Here is a 20,621-nt window from a genome sequence, read left to right on the forward strand (position 1 = left end):
ATGTTTTGCACGCATTTCATCCATTTTTGCAATGGAAAACGATGGAAAAACTCCTTAATTTTGAGATCCGGCATGACCATTCCCTGGATGACCAAAAATAGCTTCCACCAGTCGCCGCCAGATGCACTAGTGAAAATCAAAATTACACTTGCGAGTACGATCAATGTAGCCCGGTCTTAATAGTGCGATTTGTAGCATACTAAACACCTGAATTTTGACATTTTAGTTTTCAAAAATCCACAAAAAATTAAATAGTGATCTTTTCGCCAAATACTACCGCACAAAAAATAATCCATGAATAAAAATCAACGATTTTTTAAAATACCATAAGATTTCGAGCACATGAATTGTGAAAACCCTCGCAATGTTTGACGGGCAAGTATGAATAATTTTGACACATAAATTATACCGACATCTAGCTTGCGCTGGTCGTCGCCAGATGCGCTAGTGAAAATCGAAATTACAGTAGCGAGTACGGACATTTCCCCCCGGCCATAATGTTAAGATAAGCAAGAGAAAAGCACTGATTTTTGGAAATTATTTGAATAATTTATTTCGAACATAATTTTCAACCGTGTGTTGTCGCGGTCTTGTGTGTGTGTTTTTGTTGTTGATGTTGTCGTTTAGTATTAGTTTATTCATGCTTTCAAGTTGCTTTACCAGGCGCGATGGAGTGTCTTTTCTTTACGCTTACCATACCTGAAACTTTTACTCCTTTCCGTCGCCGTACTACACTGTTTCTACTTTTTCCGTTCGTTTTTTTATGTTAAGGTTGGAAAGAACTACATTTTTTCGTTAGATTGATTTGCCTCTTTGACCAGTTCCAGTGCCGGCTTTACTCAGAGCTTCGGTGCTTACTGTTTTTTTTACTTTATCTTCCGCTTACAGTTTCCCGCTTTTATATTCTCGCCGTGCAGTTTTAAGTTGTATGTGTGTCGTACGTGTGTGCTTGTGTGTAATTTTGCTAACAAATCTCGCATTACAACCATTATTGAACGTTTTCAAAAAATGCAATGATTGATTCATGCTCTCTCACTAAATGCAATTCTATGAAAATTTGCCCGCCACCACTTACCAACAGGACATTTCCCGCTCATATCCAGGCCTCTAATACCTTCTGACACCTTCGTCCCATCCCATCACATCCTTCCTCGCGAGTGTTAGTGTGATAGCGGAAGTTATATATATATAGAGAGAGAAAAGGGAGAGATAGAGAGAAATAGAGAGAAATAGAGGGGAAAGGCCCAGCGAGACTGTCCCTTTCTCATCCTCGTGGAAACTGCACCGAAGGTATTCGTTTAGTTTAATTAGCTACTGTGTTTTGATTCCTTTTCCACCATTCGACCCAAATTCTTCTCCTCTCGTGCTCACTCTATCTCTTTCGAGAATTAAGTCTGTCTTTCTCTTCCTCTCTCTGTCAGTTTCTTTTTCTCTTTTGTTCTCTCTTTCTTTCTCTTTCTCTCTCTCTCTTTCTCTCTCTGTTTCTCTCACTCTCATTTTCTCTGTCTCTCTCACTCTCTTCTATGTTGTCTCTTTTATAAAATGTTTATTTATCGTTCTTGCTGTCGCTTTAATTGCATTCAGATAATAGTATATTGTTTTATTTTTATTTCATTTGCCTCGTCGGGTTTCGAATGTGTGTCTTTGCGTAATTTTCTTGGTGTAGCCTGTCTCCTCATTACCACACAGTGCACACCGTGATTATAGCTGTTTCGGTTTGTTGCTGTTGTTTTGTGTTTTTATTTTTGTAAAGCGCCAGGCATCCAGTACAAAGTGTTGTTTGTATGTTTGTGTTTCTGTGAACTAGTGTTTTCTGTTTGTCGCCTTTCGCCTTTCCCCACGTGGCTTGCAACACTGTGTGGCTCCTTAGGGATGCTTGCACAGCTTTTGCGAATTAGTTTTTAAAATTCATCCCACCGTGTACGGTTCTTAGGGGGTAATTATTTAGTATTCAATTATTCCAACATTCGGTGTTTATGTGTGTGTCTCTGTCGCTGTGAACGTTACCGCTTGGAGGTGAGCCAGTTTCCCCGTTTTGTAAGTGCCTGCTGTGCTAATAACTTTTGCTTTTGCCTACTGGTTTCGGGATTCTTGCAATCGAACACTTTACAAACTTTTCAGAAGTTTAACTATATAATTGAAAACAGATTTAGCAACTGGTTTAAGGTTAGAGTTTAGTAGTGTTTGAGACTCGTTTAATTGGATGCTCCTGTCCATGTGTCTGCTTGAGTTATAATGCATTAGAACCATATGAGAGTTAGTGCCTTGACAACTGAAAACGAAGAGCACGTGTGGTACGTGTCACATCTACCCCTTTTTTGTGACTGGCTGCATGATAAAAATAATGTCTTTTGTTAAAGAAGTTGGAAACGATAATTTTCTAATAACCAATACAAAAAAACACAGCTTCATGTGCTGATTCTGCATCAAAATATTGAGAAACATAGCAACTGTTATTGGAACACGTGTTTGCTAATTTAAACATAAAAAAATGTAAATAAAAAATTAATGTATTATAATGACAAAAGCTTCATTGAATCTTTCACACATCTATTGAAGCAAGCTAATAGAGAGTAATAAACATGAACAACTTTATAGCTTTGGCGTTAAACCCCTGGAATGCAATTCAGTGATGTGGCACAAATAATGCTAGTTAGCTTGCATAAGGGAATCGTAATCACGGCGTTAGTCATTGAGCCTTACAAAGTGTACAATCCACATCGCTCCGACATTGCTTAACAGCCGCAAACCAGTTGGCACTATATAGCAGATGCACTATTAGTTTTCCGCAGTGGAAAATGGCGTAAAAAGTTGAACATTTGACTGTATGAAGTGTCTAGTGTAATTGTTGAATTGTGTATATATGTGTGTATGTGTGTGTGCAGCTGTATTGTGTTAGTAAATCTCTTACGTCTACAGTTGAATAATGTCGGCTTAGTTAGTAACTCAGAATCGTAACAGCATGCCGCGCGGCGAACACCGAGTGCATCCGTTTACGATCTGTGCGACGGCAGCTTCTTATTCGATATCGGTTTGCAGAAATGAATTGACTATTTGTTTTGACTAACGAGTGAAATGTGGGGGAATGCAACACGGTATCGCTCACTTTGGATGCTTTGTTCATCTGGACACATTTGCGCCATGTGGACATGTGCTTATATATGAGTATAAAATTTACTAACTGCTTCATAGTAACCTATAATTGAATGATAGAATACGGGGAGTGAGTATTCCTAAAGGTGTACTAGTTGTTCTCGTAAAAAGTTACCATACACACTCTCACACACACCCACGATTGTAGTGTCCATTGGTGTAACAACATCGAACACATCATGCTCGAGCCGGAACATACGACTGTTGAACGTATGTTGTCTTGCATTCTGGCACGTTTGAAGGTCCTTCTTCATGCAGCTTCGAGCAATTTCATGAAACTTAATGCTAATCCAACTTTCGGGAGGGTTCATCTGAGTCTTGATTTGTGATGTGTTAGTAATCAACAACAAAACGATACCTCCCACATGAACTGGTTGCTTAGTGTTGTGTGTCGTTTTTTTGTTATTATTTTTTGTTGTTACGTAATTCTTTTCCGTTTCAATTTTCCTAACAAAAAATACTATGCGTGTCAAGATATGTGTGAGTGTGTTCTCACGAAGCGGGAAAGAGGAGTGCTCGAGTAGAAGGAATGGAACTGTTGTGGAGAGGAAGTGGATTGGCAGAGGTGGTAGTAGACGTGGTAGTAGAAGTAATTGCACTACGTTGGAATAGTTTTCCCAAACCGGCTTAACCGTGGCGAGTGCTTTATACGGGGTACACCCATTCGGCTTTTGGCTTGGTTTTGTTTTGACTCTTATTATCTCTTTCTCTCTCTCTCTTTCTCGCTCTCTACACTCTTACTCTTCCTCTCGGTTCACCTTATACCTAGTAGCGCACTTCACCATATAACTCCGGATAACCGGAAGTATTCGAACACGTTTAACTGTGTGTTTAATTTATGTGATTTAGACATTTATGCTTTACTTTTTGATCGTTTCTTTATTTATATAAGTATATTTGTTTTTTTTTCTTTAAATATATTTCTTTATCAATTAAAAGAGCCGTGTCCGTAGTATGAAAAGTTGTGTACATGTGTGTGTGGCGTAGTCCTTAGGGTATGTGTACATGTGCGAAATAGGTTTGATTGTGGTAAAAAAAACCGTGTAGGTGTAGTTTTTGGTTTGTTTGTATGTGAAGCTACTGATGTCGTAGTAGAAGGGTTGTGCTAAAACGAACATGAACAGTTTTTAGCAGATATACTTCGTTTGAATCGGAACGAAGGATACGAATCCTTGCACGAAACCTTACACTTTGCGGTTACTTTCTGGGGGGAAATTGGGCACAAAAGGAAGTACGGCGCACGAGCGCTGGGGAAATAGTAGTGCCCGAAAACAGTAGTTTGGGAGAGGAAGTACGGCAACGCGCGAACACTTTAAAGCCGGATTAATATATAATTAACTATGTAACTTGTCTTATAGTTGATGATTTTAAACATCTCTTCCGCCGTTTTAGTTTGGCGCTCTCTTTTGGCGCTTCGTTTTTATTGTTTTTTTTTTGTTAATCCTTACCCTTTGAGGGAACCTTGGCAATGTTTTATGTTGGCAATGGCTTTTTTATGTCGTTTCCCATTATTCATTTGACACTTCGGAGATTCATCCAGCTGTATCTCAGCAAGCCTGAATATTTGAATGCATGTTTGTGTGTGTGTGAGTGTGTATGTGTGTTGAGTGTTTAATTATTTTGCTTTAATAGTTTGATATCGCTTTCTGTGTGTTAGTGTTTTCCTTATTTTGCTTTCTTTTTCACTGGAAGACCGGTTATTATTCAATCGATAGCGCACCCCCCTCTCGCCCGTAGCAGTAGTGTCTGCTTAGTATGATTTAGTATCATGCATAATAAGAAAATTGCGCATGCATTTAGCAGTGCTGGTACTAGGGAGACGTGTTAAATGGGGTTCGGTTTGATGGCCTTTAAGGAAGAGATATTAGGTTTTAGCTTCTTTTGAGTGACTCCTCCATAACGGCACAGTTCCGTGTTTGTGTGTGTGGGTGTGTGTATGTGTTAAGATGTGTGCTGTGTTATCCGTGTTAAGTGGCACTGTGGATGATGCCGAGTGTTCTGTTGCCGGCCTGTGTTGCCGGCCTGTTTGGTAACGATCGCGACTAGCATCCCTAAACCCTAGCTACGGCTGCTGTGTGAGTGACTCCGTATTACGCGTACGGATGGTTAGGTTAAATTTCAGAACGCATCTTGAAAACAAAAACAAAAGGTGAGAGAGTGGAGTCTTTTCAGTTACGCCATGATTGTGTTTACACTCTGTATCGCTCGCATTGCCCGGTGCACGTCATCTTCCGTCCCCTACTGGCATCATTCTTCTTAGTATTGTACTCATCTATCACTACTCGTCACAATCGTAGTTTGTTTAAGTTTTATATACCTCATTTTGAGACGTCTAGAGAGTCATTCTCTCTCTCTATCCTTCGCTGTTTCTCTTTATTGCGCACCTTCGCATCTGAGCTACCGGTCAGGCAGAGAACGTAGTGTATAATATATGTAAGTGGTTTATTACCCCAAACATTACTATTCGAAAGTCGGCTCGACAGGTGTGTGTGTGCTACTAACGGATAACGATTGCTGTCATTCGCGCCTGTTCCTAATGCAAAATATATCGCTTGCACCGCGGGTAAGTTATTTAACTACACTATCGCATCCTTTTTTTTAATCTCACATTTTTACCTCCCCATTTTTGCTTTCCTCTCCGGTAACGATCAGGTTTCTTTAGTCCTGTTTGAAAGTTTCACCTGATCGTTTTGTTTACGGACAGGGACAGGGTTGCATTACTTATGCCGTTTGCTTTTAAATATCGTTTATTACTATCATTGTTACTTTACCCCTTCCCCTATCCGATCTGCTTTTCGTGCGTCACATCATGCGGTCTGGTGATTACAAATATATTGTTACTTTTCTTGTCATTCTTTTAATGTGTTGGTAGTGAGCATTAGCTTAATGTTTATTTCCGGTTCTGCACGGTCTTGCTGTAGAATAATAGTACCACTTTATGCACTTACTTACTAAACTTTTGATTTAACAGTTCTCTTTCTCTCAAACACACACACTATCTTTCTCTCTCCTTCACTTTCTCTCTCTCTCTCTCTCTCTTTCTCTCTCAGACACACACATACTCACTTGTTCACTGTTTTTATTTTTACTCATTTTGTTGCTTACTGAGTTTACTATTAAGAGTCCGAGCTCTGGTACTTTGCCGAATCATGATTTTTTGCTTGTTCTTCCTCTGATTTCTCTACACGGCGGGCTCACTCAATGCACTCACTCAACCGTTTACACAAACATGCACACACACATACATACACACACACACATTCTGAAACAACGGAACCTCTTTGAGGAGGGTTTCTAGTTTGTATTACTCATTTTCGATTTGGTTTATTTTATTTGTTTAATGTATAAAAATGTAACAACAGTTTCCGCCTGGATTTTTAGTTTTCTTTAAGTCAATGTGTGTTTGCATGTGTGTGCTGTTTTTATTTTGTCCTTCGAAATGTTCCGCGAACGAAGATGTGACGTATTTCAGGATGTTAATCGGAGGAAGCAACCGGAGAGGGCGAAGGGTTCGGGTGTGTTAGTGTGCTATAAGTACGGGAAGGTTTCAGTATTGGCCGCTAAATATTCGTATTACAAATTGGGTTTCAAATTTTAGTACCATTTTTAAACACTTTTGTTTGTTTACTTTAGTTTTTGCTTTGTCTTTGTTCATTTGATTGCATTACTCTCCGTTTCTCCGGTGTTTGATTTTGCTGGCTTAGTATTTTTGTTTGGTAGTTTCTTGTTTTCTTTCGTTAGTTTGTGTTTAATATGGGTTCATGTTCCATTATGTTTTAACATACGCGGTAACGTTTATATGTTGTATAAATATGCTTACTTGCAGGTTATAGATTGTTTTGGGGCGTTAGTTGTAACATTTGCCTGTTCCCCTTCCATTCTATCATTCGAACGTTGTGCGCAAGATCAGGGGTCAAAGAGTGTCGCTTTGTTTAGTGTTTTTTTAACCATTTGCGCCACTTTGTGCGGCATTGTCATTGTGACAGATTTCAGCAGGAGGTTGCAATTTAAAGCCTTTTAGCCACATTCAATGTTGAAGATTGAGTTGTCTTGTCAAACTTTATTTTTTGACAGGGACAGCGAGAAGCAGAATTTTGATGTTTGTGTTGTTTGCCTCTGAGGTGTTAAGAATGTTAGAAAACAATTGTTATATTGTGTTTGCGCCCTTGCCTTCATTTGCTTGCGTTGGTTTGCCGAAGATGGGTAGATGCTAACGATTTGCCTTGAAACGGGAACAAGATCAATTTTATTTTATTTGTTTATCGGTATTCGATTTTAATTGTGGCTCATAATTGTATCTCTGTTATTCACGTATTGTTTTATATTTAATGGAAAAGGAGGGCCTGCGATTTATTTTTATTGTTATTTTTGTTTTTGTTCGATAAGGTTTTAACATTTTATTCTTTCATTGTTGAGAACTGTTTGATTCGCATTTGTTTTGTTGTAATTCATACGAAATAGCCATTTTAGTATGAAACGTGTTCATATGTTGTTTTTGTGAATGTATCTGAATGTCCTTCTGTCAATGAATCCCTTCTTCGATTTTGTTTTGTTTTGTTAGCTTTTGTTTTTTTTTGTCATTAGTGGATATCACAGCATTTATCTTTCTTTCATATTTTTTTAAATCCGCCTACTATCGCACCTGATGTATGTCTCGCACCATCCTGATTTTTTACGATACGCCAGCTGTTGTTCAAGTCATCATTTTGCCATTCCTTGCCTGACTTTTACTTATTAGCTTTTCTCCCCAATAACATTCCTTTTCACTTTTGTTTGACAATCCCTTATCACACACAAACACACACAACAGGCGTGAAAAGGAGCTTCCAATTGTGTCTACTATATTATGCTCTTGAGCGACATATTAACAAAATTAGTTTAGTAACAACTACGTAAAACGTGCAAACGCGGGGCTTTTGACGTAACGTTCCGTGTAACGCTACCAGTATCGAAATTGAGCTACGAGCTTGTGTTTGTGTGTTTGGGTGTGTTTTCTTTTCTGATAGTCATCTTCACATCTGTATCACACTCACACACACATACACACACCACATCACCGTTAAACATTGCTACGTTGATGGTAGACCAAAAATGTCTCACATTACTTGACTAGCTTGTTTTATTTTGCTACAACTTTAATTTTCTCTAACGCCTAACGCCTAAAAAATCCAGCCAATGTAAAGAAAAAAAAATGAGAGAAAAACCACCAACCCTTACGCCTTAACGCAACCATAACGCAAAACGAATCGAGCTGCACACGAGATAGTTGCTGGCAGAAGATATATCTCGAATCGCTGTGAAAGCATTGCGTAGTTTCTAGGCACTGTAAAACGGTCGAACATTTGTTTTTGTGTAGTAGTGTTGCGGAAGTAAGGTGCCTCGACAGGGTGAGCCTCACCTTCCCACGCGCAGTGGTCGTTTGTGAAATGCGTTACGCCAAATACGTCGGGGAGGCCATCGTAGGCTTTCATCTACAATTCTACTGATCTAGGCTCTAGTGGCCTAATCCAGTTAACCAATCATGATTTGCATGTCACCGTTTGCCACTTGGAATATGATTTGTCTCGCTTTGCCTGACTTTTGATTCCCTGCTACTTTAGCAAGTCAAATACTTTGTCTTTTATCACTCACCCGTACCCGTTTACCAAGTGAGTTGTCATTCACTTCTGACGTTTCTCAAGCACTCTAGCACTTCAGCACTTCAGTAGCTAGATGAAGATCCACGATCTATTGGCGCCACATCCTATAAAGAACAACAACAGAACAGTACTATCGTTGCGTTGAGTTCAAGATGTGAGTTCCTGTCTCAATCTGGCTTATTCCTTTTATCAACAGCCTTCACGAACTAATTTTCACCAGGATCACAGTAAGCCAGCCTGCATGTTTGGAATATTGGATATTTTGGAGGTCTTTTGTTCTGTTTCACTTTATCTATTCGAATCGCAACCAACAAACTAAAAAGCGGTTTCGGTTTGAGCTTCTCCAAGATACCCAGCATGATTGGCAACTCATGCACGGAGCTAAACAGCATCCCGTATCAAACAATCAAGGGGATGATGGTACTATAGTAAATAGTTTAGATAAGTGGGATGTGATTGTAATGTTGACTTGAACAAGTTGTACAAGAACGTTTAACAGGAACGGTAAAAACAAGTAAGATACTTTTCTTAACACACAAGGTGGAAAAACAAACTACGTCCTCTCACTACTGTGCTTCCTTGCACCCTGTACTTCAACTAGCATCATTTTACCGTTGTATCGCGTGCGCGTGCTTTAAAATAACCGTTTGCTAAAGCTAACATATATTTTCTGCGCGCAAAGCTACCATTTGAAACTAGGATGAACCAATTAGCACACGTAGAAGAACTAGAAGAAGCCCCACGCAAGCTGCCGAAATTGTCTGGTTGGAGTATCTGTGAGTGGGTGCAACTGAAAACTCAGGCCCTACGAGGCTACTATTGGCATATACTGGAAATGCTGATTTTATGGTGTTTTTGGTGACTTTCGTTTTGATTACGTACGAATCACTAGCGACACTATCCTGAACCTCGATTAGCTTCCATTCGTTTTTAGCGTTCCTTTTCTAGCATTTCATGTATCTCTCTTTCACATTCTCTCACCGCCTTTCTTTTTTTTTCTGTCTCTGTGAATGCGGTCTTCTCCTAGGATCAATTAAGCACAGCCTGCATATGGGTTGCGCCATTTTCGGTAGAATCATGTTAATCATAGTAGTTTGGCAATCAGTAGCTGCTAGTGTTGGGTCAAGTAGCTCTTATGAGTGAACGGAGCGAAGCGCTCGCGCTCATCAAACTGAGCGGTGAGCGCGTGCTGGCTCCGCAGAGAGCGAAGAGAGAAGGATGCATGTGATTCGTTTGTACGATTTATCGCACACTACTGTGCACACCACATCGTCTACTCGTTCGAACTGCTCACTGCCGCTGAATCGGGCAGATTTGGCACACCGCTCACCCCACACACCGCTCAGTATGGAGCTACCAGATTTTTTCGCACAGAGTACGTACTGTGCGCGGAGTGATCGAGGTAGCTCTTTCGCTCACGACACAACACTAGTAGAAGCATTTAGTAGTTTGCTCGTGGTTTGCTCTTACGCCTGTTACCCTTCATTTCACTCATTTCATAGTATTATAAGTAGTTGACGTAGTAGTAGTAATAGTAGTAGTAGTAATAGTAGTGGTAGTAGTAGTAGTAGTAGTAGTAGTGTGTATGAACAGTAGTATTAGTAGCACGAGAAGATTTTTATGACGGTAGTTCTGGTACTCTGGAAGGTACTCTGGTACTCTTTATTTCTTCGTACCGGTCAGTTTTTTGTCCTGCGGTTTTACTGTGGCCATGGGAGGCATGGTGTATTCACAGCTGTGCTATTCATTGCTTCTGTCTTGCTTTTTCGCTTTATTTCTCTGTTGCCTCGGATCTTAGTATCAGAAAAAAATCCCTCCGTGTCGGTGTGAGATTGTGTGCGCGTTGTGTGCTGTCGCTTAAGCATTTCTCTGTCCCGGTCGTCGTATTGCTGCCTGGAGGATCAGTTTTTTTTCTTCTTAACTGCTTACTGTGTCTATATGTGTACGTTATTATGCTTTTTTTGTTGCTTTCCTGTTTGATAGCGATAGGTTTTTTGATATAAAAAGAACTCTGCGCATATACATACATTCGTCCTAGTGCAGAGTGGTGGTTGCGCTCCGGTGAGTCTCGTCTCCTCATAAGACTGCGAGGCCGCCCTGATCTTCCTTTCCATTCCCCCCAACCCTCCTGCTCTTTCCCTCTCCCCTCCCTGCCCATTCAGTATCTCCGGACCTGTTTGGCCCGGTCACAATCTTGTTTCTCAGGCCGTTTGTGCGTTCTATGCGTCACTGATTAGCTTAAAATTCTTCACGAAAATGTACACATACCGCCGCAGACGGTAGTCAGCGACCGCTACCAGCTGGGCGAGACCGTATGCGAGCGTGTGCCGATTGCGGGCGAGCCAGGCGACCAGCACGCCGCCGGCCAGCACGAGCAGCAGCAGGAGCGGGGGCAGTAAGCAGCTTTGCAGCTCGTACGCGAAACCATTGCAACCGTCGTCCTGTGCCGTCCCGTCGTGCTGTTCGCGTGTGCCGGTGATGGTGGTGGTGGTGAGAGTAGAGCCGGAAGAAAGGGTAGTGATGGTGGTGGTTGTGGTTGTGGTACGATCCTGACCGTGACCGTGTGTGCCGGTGTGCCGCCGTGCTGATGGTTGTTATGAAACGATAAAGTGCGGCGCAGAGAACAGAACAGCCAGTGTGGCGATGATCGTGAACAGGGTGAATATGATAAGGCACAGACGATCGACTACCATGGCGGCGAACTTCCATTCGCGCGTGACCTCGCCAGTCTCGTCCTCCTTGCGGAGCTGTGGAAATTAGAACGGAAGGCGGATGTTAGGCAAGGCGGTGTGCGAACGATGCTTTAGTAAACTGCCACTGTTCAGCTGGCCTTAGTTGCCCAGCTGCAGGCACAGACCTTACCTGATCGGTAATGTAGCGAAGCTCCTTCAGTATAAGTGCGAGCTCGTACTCCGCGGACGAGCTGAGACAGGTGTGCGAGGAAACGGTTTCGTGCAGGCGGCCCCCGCCGGCACTGATCGTGCCGAGGCCGGCCGAGCGCCCGATCGTATCGGTAGCCCCGATCGGCCCGACACTGCCATCCTCACCCTGGCGGTACACGGTCCGGTAGTAGGTGGGGTTATGTGGAAGCGTGTTGCACCGGTGGTTGCATCGGAAGTCGTCGTCGATGTCCAGTACGTTGGCCAGCAGTGACTTGGAGGACCTAACGCGGAACAATACAGCAAAACCGTTTGTAGTGGACAGAATTTACCGCCGAGCATCGCACCAATCTCTTACCGTTCACGCATCTCCACCTCCTGCAGCTGCTTATTCTTTTCGTCCACTGTCGGACGGCACGGGTGCGGGTACGGTTCGCCCGGTCGGCTCATTCGCAGGATGAACGGTAACCAGATCAGGAACACTACGCGAATCTACATAGAGAGAGAGAGAGAGAGAAAGAGAGAGAGAGAGAGAGCGAGAGAGAGAGAGAGAGAGAGAGAGAGAGAGAGAAAGAGAGAGATATATATAGAGAGAGAAAGAGAGAGATATATATAGAGAGAGAAAGAGAGAGAGAGATAGAGCCGAGAGTGGAGAAGGAGGATAATGAAAATGTATAGAGCAATGGGGCCGAGATTCATGACAGTTTGCGACAGAGACATACCCATTCGGACATTTCGTGCGTGTCGGAGTTACGGTGGTGATAGTTCAGGATCAAGATCGTTGACACAACCGACGAGGCTACCATGAACATGATGCAATTGAAGTAGGTTCCTATAATTCACCAGAATAAAGACTGTGAGTTGCATATGTGGCAGAGCCGACCGCAATCTTACCTAGGAGAGGCACTGCGTCTGATGTAGCCGGCATCGTCTCGGCGACCATGTTTAGGAAGACTGTGAGTGATAGCAGAATCGTGACACCTGGTTGGGTAGGGAAATAATTACACTTGCTGTTAGTCCTTTACTGCAACTGATTGAGTTTGGAATTCAATGTTTCCATGACTGACTATTGGCTACTTGCAGGCTGGCTTGTCTGGTACACAAAATGTATTCCAGCGAGCCATCGATTGCTGGGCGAGGCTGCTGTACAAGAAACGAACCCCCCTTGAACATATCCAATGCTGCTGTTTGTGCTGTTTTGCTTCTTTCGCGTGGCTCTTGGGTGTGTCTAGTGTGTGCTATGCGGCTGATTTGCTGATACTGGTGCGCCATTCCCCGGTGGAAGGTTGTTGGGCCGGTATGCAATTGCATCGGACATTGGGGTTATCGTTGGCAAATTGCCATCTTGAGCTCTGACACTGGTCAGGCTGCAGAGGAAACGCAAGCGCAACACAAACAACAACAACAAAAAAGAACTCCACCAGCATTCCAGGGTCGCCTGTGTGGAGCGTGTTCGCTTCGTTCGACACTCGTGCTGCCCGTGGTTTCCCCTTTACTGGGGACAAACTCCCAAAGGAACGATATATTTTATCGATGCAAATGCAATTTTAGGCACCCCATGAAAAATAGAGGTGGGGGGGGGGGCGAGGGGTTGTGTTTTCCAATTTTCTTGCTCTTTCCTTCATGCTCCCTATTTTCCTCTCTCGGAAAATAGAATAAAAAACCCATCTCCAAAGCCCCATGCCCGGACATGCCCTGTAAAAACGGAACATGGATGGCAAATGCCACCGTGGTCCCCATTTGCATCACTGCGTTCACTATAATTTATCGCAAAGATAGCTCGTTTTTCATTGAAATATTTCTGCAAAGCCGGCACCGTCCCGGTCCATTGCCTCTCGACCGGGAAACCGAATTCTGAGCGAGCCTGAAACGAGCAAATATCTAACTGCCACATCTCTGCTGCCTATGACGGGATACGAAATTGGTTCGCCTGCAAAACGGGAACATTGGCCACAAAGGCCTGTACAGCTGTCTGCTACCGTCGACAGCAGCAGCTGTGATGATTGTACTTAAGAAGCGCTACATAGTGTACTTACCGAGCGAAAGCTTTTCTCCGGAGTCAGGCGGCAGCGTGAAACCAAGCAGCGCCATCGACGCGATCAGCACGCACGGCACGATCAGGTTGAAGAAGTAGTAGAGCGTTTTGCGGCGGATCAGTATCGCGAAGGTAATGTCGATGTACGGTTCCGGGCAGCAGTTGTAGTATATCTCGTTCCGCTTCCCAGGCACGCCTACGAAGGAAGAAGACAGTGATGGAGTTTAACGATACGTGCGGACGGTTTGTATGACGACTGGGGCGGGACACGTCTGGACACTTACCTAGCAGCTCCCATTCGCCATTGGTGATGAAGCTGCTAATGTCTCCCCCGGACTCGTCCTGTAGCTGCAGATCGAGCTGAAACGACAAGCAGATGAGGCGGATCAGTCAAGCATTGTTTGCCAACCAGAAGTGTGACACATTCGAACGTGCGACCCATAAATCCTTCCACGAAAACAGGGCCGGTTGATGCAGGAGGTGTTTGCCTGACGGATTTCGTAAACCATACCTTTCTGTCACATTTCTACCACTAATTTCGACGCACACAGACACTCTGATGCTTTGCGGTCTAAAATGTTGAAGCAAGGACTCTTGGGAAAGACTCCCGCACCCTTCATTTTGTTTCGATTGCGATTAATTTGATTGCGGGCGGATGGTTAGCTGACAATCGGTAAGCTCTAATGGTGTAAAATTATGTTACTTGCTTCGTGGTGAACAATCTGCTACGCAACGCAGCCATGCAAAGAAAGGACCGTATAGTAAGGAGCTATCGAACCAAAATCTAACATTCATGTATTGTTAAATCCCGTCCCAGCAGTATTGCTTCGCATTTTATCGCAATTTTTTTTGCTGTAACGTTGTTTCCTTCGCAGCTGAACCGATTCCATCATCCAAGAGGTTGAAATGAAAGTGTCTAACATTTTGAGTGATTGTCACCTAGTAATTGTCGGGCAGATAAACGCAGCAAGTAATAGCCTAAACCGTCGTGCCACATGGGAGGGGTTTATGTTTGGTTTCTCGCAAACGTTAATTTCAATTAATCATTGACCTACTTTGTCACAAAATGCTTCCCAAAGCTCGTGTTCATTGTAAACGGACGACGTACCCTACCACCACCAGCGAGTTTGAAGATGAATTACTAACATCGACGATCCCGGTAAGAGTTGGTTCGGATGGTAAAGAGTCCGCGGTTAGTGGTACCGATTTGTGCTCGAGCGAAGGTTTAAATTTAATTTGCTGTAGCTTAATTTAATTGATTATTTACACAATCATCGTACGCCTAGGTCTTGCGGCACTCTTTCCGAAACAATCAACCAACAAAACGTACCGGACCTATGGGTTGGGATACCAAAGCTATTCAAGGCGACACACGTTCGTATCTTAGCCTGCACCGCGTATACCTTGTCCTTGTGCGTATCAGATTTGGCACTGACGATTGTCACACCTTGTGGGTTGCTGATGTGCGTAGGAGTGGAAGGATACTTGGGTATATGAACGGGGTTTAGAGTGGGAGTAGAATTAATAATAGGGGGGTTCGCAAAGTCAAAAGAACCACAGGAGCAATGGAATGATGTTTTATTATCTTAATTCCTTACTGGAGTCTGGCGACAAGGTCTAGATAAGGTCCAGCCTTTACTACAATAGTAAGCGCGTTTATTAATTCATTCATCAAGCTGTAGCATATCTGCTATATAGAACTTATTAAAATACACACTATAACAATAATAATGCGTTTAGTAAAGCCTAATCACACGATTGCAATAGTGTTGAAACAAAACAATGAAATGTGTACGGTGGTTTTTTTCCTTTTCAATGGAATAATTCATTGATATCGATAACTGGTCAAACGTCGGGAATATAAATGCAAGATAACAGCGGTCAGCAAATACGGCCTGTGGGTCGAATGCGGACCGCCGCAACAATCAATCCGGGCTGCGAAAGGATATGTCTGATTTGCAAAGATGGGAAAACAATATTTGTATTCGCAAACTACTGACCATCTTTTATTATGACATTTCATACCGTCGTACTCTACCAACTGTAGTTATCGTTCTTTGGATTGGCGGACCAATCATAATGGTCAAACTCGAGGTCAAATTTCCCGGATGTATCACTAACATTGTTTGTACACGACTATGAGACTTTCACAATGGTGGAAATCGCATACGCCATTTTTAAAAGCTTAGCTTTAAAGCTTAAAATAACTCTTGTCTGATTTCAGTGGTTTTATAAAAAGTTTTATAATGAGATTCTCGCATTAACACACAATCTAGTGTCTAGCTGCGTTATGTGATAATCGATACATACAGATTTACAACACAAAGTCTTAGAAATTGTAAAACAGCTCCATTCATTTTTCTGTCTCTTTTTCATTTCTGTCTCATTTTGTCTCTTCGTTTCATTTTTGTCTATTACAGGAATATTTTTGTTGCATTTGAAACATAAAAGAACAATAACCAATTATTATAACCCTGATTATTATTATTGCGATTATTAGTACGACGACGTTATATGTTGCTTTTTACGAGAAGAACGATAGGTAAAGTGCTTTTTCATGAGAAATCAGATAAATTTGTCTGGCATAGAGTTACTTGTTCGTCAAGTATTTTGAAAGTTACTAAATTTAGGTTTTTTCATATTTTTTTATCCGTTGAGGCTTTTGTGCTTTCTAAAAAATATCCCTTATCATTTTTGCGGAATGGAAGCAGAGGGTCATCAAGAAGCGGTAGTATGTTAGGAGATAGCTACGGTCGCCATGTAATTAGTCTGGAGATGAGCGTACATACGGTACATACTGTACATCGATCAACGTCGCGGTAGGTCAGTTTTTACTGACATGAGCCGAGGTGGAATAAAACATCGATCGAGCGAACTTTTCACTACTTGATCGTCCAGGCGATCATAGAAACCTTTAGGAGATTTCCCTTACTGGAAACGTTGGAGTTTAGAAGCCTTACCTTGGGTAGGGGGACATAACTAAACTCTTGAAATAAGTTGGAAGGCGAAGTATTGGGAAGCGTAACGTCCTATCTTGGCAGTCCGAACGAATCTGCCTTGCCACGGTCGGAATTGGTTTTATTTATACTCAATGGGTTTCGAAATATTGGTTTTGGAATGTGTTTTTGTCCTAATTAAAGGTTATTGATATGAGGTGCAATATATTCATTGTATCGGAGTGAGGTGTCTGTAAATTTGTGCCTATACTGCGCTTTTAGTGTTTTTACAAAGTTTCTGGAAAGTTTAAACTGTACTAGCCAAATAACGAGTGCGTTCGTCGATCATTACCTACACTGCGCTTTGAGCAATAAGTTGCTATGCGTTCTCAGTTTGTCCACTTTGCTGCAGAAACGCTTGAATTGCTTATGTGTTGCAATAGTGTGATTTGGCTTTCCGAAGTGTGTTACAATGTGTCTATAGCTGATAGTGTGGTTTACAATAAGTTCTATGTAGCAGATATGCTACAAAGCGATATGTCTCTTTCTTTGTTGTTTTGAATAACAGGGTTTCAAGTCGAATCAAATCAAATCGAACAGTTCAACCGGTTAAGGGAATGTTTCAACCGGGTAGTGAAATCGTGCAAGCAAACTGTGGAGCTCCAGTAAAATTGTATTAAAAATCAATATGTTTATCACCTTTTAGATTGTTTACATTCAATTACACTTCCCTTGGGGGCCATGGCTAACATACATGATAGCCATCAGACATGTAAACAAGAAGTGCTTGACCGGGGAAACATTAACAACAATGGTCTGGCACTCAGCTTATTAAAAGCGCTGTTTAGACAATGATCAACGAAAACATCTATGCTTTAGCAACAACAGTTGTAACCTTCTTTCGCAAAACATTAAAAGCGCAGTATACACACATATCAACAAACATCTCAAACCAATACAGTTTAAAAATTCCACCCAGTATCAATAACCTTTAATTAGGATAAAAATACATTCCAAAATCGTACGAAACCCATAACTTTGTTTGAGTATAAATGAAACCACATCCAACCATGGTAGATTAGATTCGTTCCAACTGTCAGGATAGGACTATGTCCTGCATAAATCTATCGACTTCTCATTTAACACTTTGAGTGCCATGGCTATCATATATGATAGCCAGTTATGTTTCCTGGGATGCCATGACTATCATATGTGATAGCCAGGTATAACTGACTTTAAATCTTAATACCTTTTAACAAATTGGGCGTATTATCGTGAAATTTTGCAAAAAAATCAACAAAATTTTAAATAATTTTGTAGTTTATATTTATTTTTGCAAATTTTTGTTTTTCCCTTTTTAGAATAATTCATTGATACCCATAAATGATCAAAAAATCGAGAATATTAATGCGAAATAACAATTCCTTCGATCAATATAGTGTAGCCACTTATATTTTAGTTATACTGTGAGTTTTTAAACCGTCTAATATACATCAGATATCCCCTCTAAACTCAAACGAATTCAGTAAGGAAAACGCCTTCAGGGTTTCCATAATCGCCTGGACGATCAAGTGTCGATAAGTACGCTACGAACAAGTTTTATTCCAACTCGGAGCATGTCAGGGAAACAATGATCTACCGCGACGGTACTTGACGACCACGGTGACGTATGTACGATCAACACATTACAAAGTTATTTGGAAATGTTACGTGAAATAAGGAATAAAATGGTTCCTTTTTTGTCTCCTCGTAAAATCTATTTTTATCAACCTCTCATTAAAGATAGGCAATCAAAAACGAACACAACCATTCGCATCACACGCGCTGTGCTTGCAACGAAGGAGTTTAATTTCGTAAATGCGCACACACAACGACCATTTTTCAATATCTCTGTTTGTGGTCGTTTCCTCTTATGGTTGTTTCACTTTTATGCAAAGCAAATTCACTCCCCCAATATACACACCCACACTTCTGTGCTCTTTCGAAAGCTTAACAAATTGACATTGTAACCGTGCCCACTTTCGAGAGGCACAACAACAAACCTAAAAATAGACGGGCCATCATGATGACCATCATCATGCGAGCGTGTATTGAATTTCCAACCGATAATGCCGAATTGAAAGGTTTGCGCAACATATGCAGCCAGTCAGACTATTCACAGAGTGCATCACGGCGCCCGCCCCCTACCCCCCATCAAAACCGTTTGCGCGCATAAATCTCCATTACGGTTCCGGCTTTTCCACTGCAATTATTGTAATATCATTTCCGCCATTCGCAGTCCGGGCTCGGCTGCTCCGCTAAGGTTGTAGCTGTCGTTTCCACGCTGCACTTTAGTGTCCAGACACACACACACACACACACATACACACATACATACACACACACGAACATGTATGTGCAATCACACATTATCTGTTCTTCATGACGATGCAAGCCACACATGTGACGATGGCGAACATATGCACACCCCCGTTAACTGTGCGGGATAGCGACTCGTCCCCGAAACGGCCCTTCCCAGCTTTCTTCCATTCCCACGGGACACCTCCTCCGCAAAACACGTGCAGCATAGTTTCATGGTGGCTTATTTTGAATCGGGCACCGGTTGGCGCATTTGCATATCACCTTCCCGTCCCGCATTCATGTTCACTCACACGAACCTTAAACGCATCTCTATCTTTAGTGTGTGTGCGCGTGTATGTGTGTATTATGTTTGTGGCCAGATTAAACACGCCAAAATCAACGCCCGGAAATGTGCAGCAGCCCCATTCACCCGGTTTGATACGAGCGATGGCACTCGCGCTGCGGAGTAAAGGGATGTTGAGGTTTACTGGGAAAAATAATCAATTAGAACTTTAAATTGAATAACAACATTATAATCTCTCGTCTCCTGCCACACGGTGTGCACGTTGCCTTCCGGTGGCCGGTTCACACGGCGCCCTCCCACTCGCGGCTACTTGGAAGCCCGAGAGCGCTATTTTCAACGAGCGGCTCTGTCGGAGCCAGGCACAAGGCATCGTGCATGTTCGCGCATGTGAGTGTTCCGAAAATTGGATGTCCCCATCTGGGCCCTCGGGATCTGGACGGGCGCGCGACAAGCCACTGTCATGAAACGTGGAAACTGCCCTACCGCCGCCGCAGCAGCAGCAGCAGCAGCAGCAACAACAGCAGCACCAGTAGCATATGTCCACTGGGGACGCCAGAATGATGTGGCGGTGTGACGCGAACAGTGCGAGTAAACTCCGAAGGACCGACAAACCACATGCATTATTTCTAACCCAGAAACGACCTTGCGAAAACAGAAGCGATGCCACGAATATAGGGTAGGTTGGTACGATAATTGCAGATACAATCATCAGACGCTCCTGGTGTGTATGTGTTTGTATGTGTGCCTTACTCTCTCTCTCTCTTTTTCTGCAGCTCTGGATGGATCTCTGGAATGGTATGGTTCAACCAAAAGAACGCTCTGGTACTATGGTAGAATACTGACATTGACACTACCTGCCACGGGAAATACTTGCACAACTGTACCGGTGGACCTGTGTGCATGCGGGAAGTTATGGGCTTGACAGGTAGAAAGTCATTCCTTGCCCTGCCGGGTCGGTTACCTACCTGAAAGCCGTCGTACGTCCACGAGCCGAACTTCATTTCGCAGCGCTGATCATCGAACGGGAACCAGGTGATGTCAATCTTGCAGGTGGATTTGAAAATTCCCGGCGGTACGTAGAGACAGGACCCGTTGTTGCGCACGACCACGTTGGTCGGGTACGTTCCGTCGAACCCTTCGTCGGCACTGTTTGTTTCGGTGTAGGAAAAGAAGAAAGTACTGGGAATGATTAATCTGGACAAGACTAGACAGCACTGCTCTGAAATGAATATCTATGTCGTCAACAGTGTGCTGTTTTGCAACTTCTGCAGAACGCACCGGGGCCAGTACCTCTGTTATGCGTGGTAAGCATGGTACTAGTGCATTGCCCTTTTT

At 42.7% G+C, this 20,621-nt stretch overlaps 1 protein-coding gene across 2 annotated transcripts in view; it reads right to left on the reverse strand.

Moving 5' to 3' along the window:
- Window positions 1–860: 860 nt before the first annotated feature.
- The window catches only part of LOC120905769 (neuronal acetylcholine receptor subunit alpha-7-like), a 90,479-nt gene continuing 70,718 nt past the window's right edge, over window positions 861–20,621 (reverse strand). For both annotated transcript variants that reach the window (XM_040316873.1, XM_040316874.1), the window contains 8 exons: window positions 20,252–20,432; window positions 13,991–14,066; window positions 13,708–13,902; window positions 12,566–12,652; window positions 12,394–12,503; window positions 12,030–12,163; window positions 11,655–11,955; window positions 861–11,539 (listed from right to left, as the gene is read on the reverse strand). In XM_040316873.1, coding sequence (XP_040172807.1) covers window positions 11,387–11,539; window positions 11,655–11,955; window positions 12,030–12,163; window positions 12,394–12,503; window positions 12,566–12,652; window positions 13,708–13,902; window positions 13,991–14,066; window positions 20,252–20,432 — 1,237 coding nt within the window. In that variant the 3' untranslated portion in view covers window positions 861–11,386. The remainder of the gene's footprint in view (window positions 11,540–11,654; window positions 11,956–12,029; window positions 12,164–12,393; window positions 12,504–12,565; window positions 12,653–13,707; window positions 13,903–13,990; window positions 14,067–20,251; window positions 20,433–20,621) is intronic.

Source organism: Anopheles arabiensis, chromosome X, assembly GCF_016920715.1.
Source record: "Anopheles arabiensis isolate DONGOLA chromosome X, AaraD3, whole genome shotgun sequence".
In the NCBI taxonomy this organism is placed as follows: Eukaryota; Metazoa; Arthropoda; class Insecta; order Diptera; family Culicidae; genus Anopheles; species Anopheles arabiensis.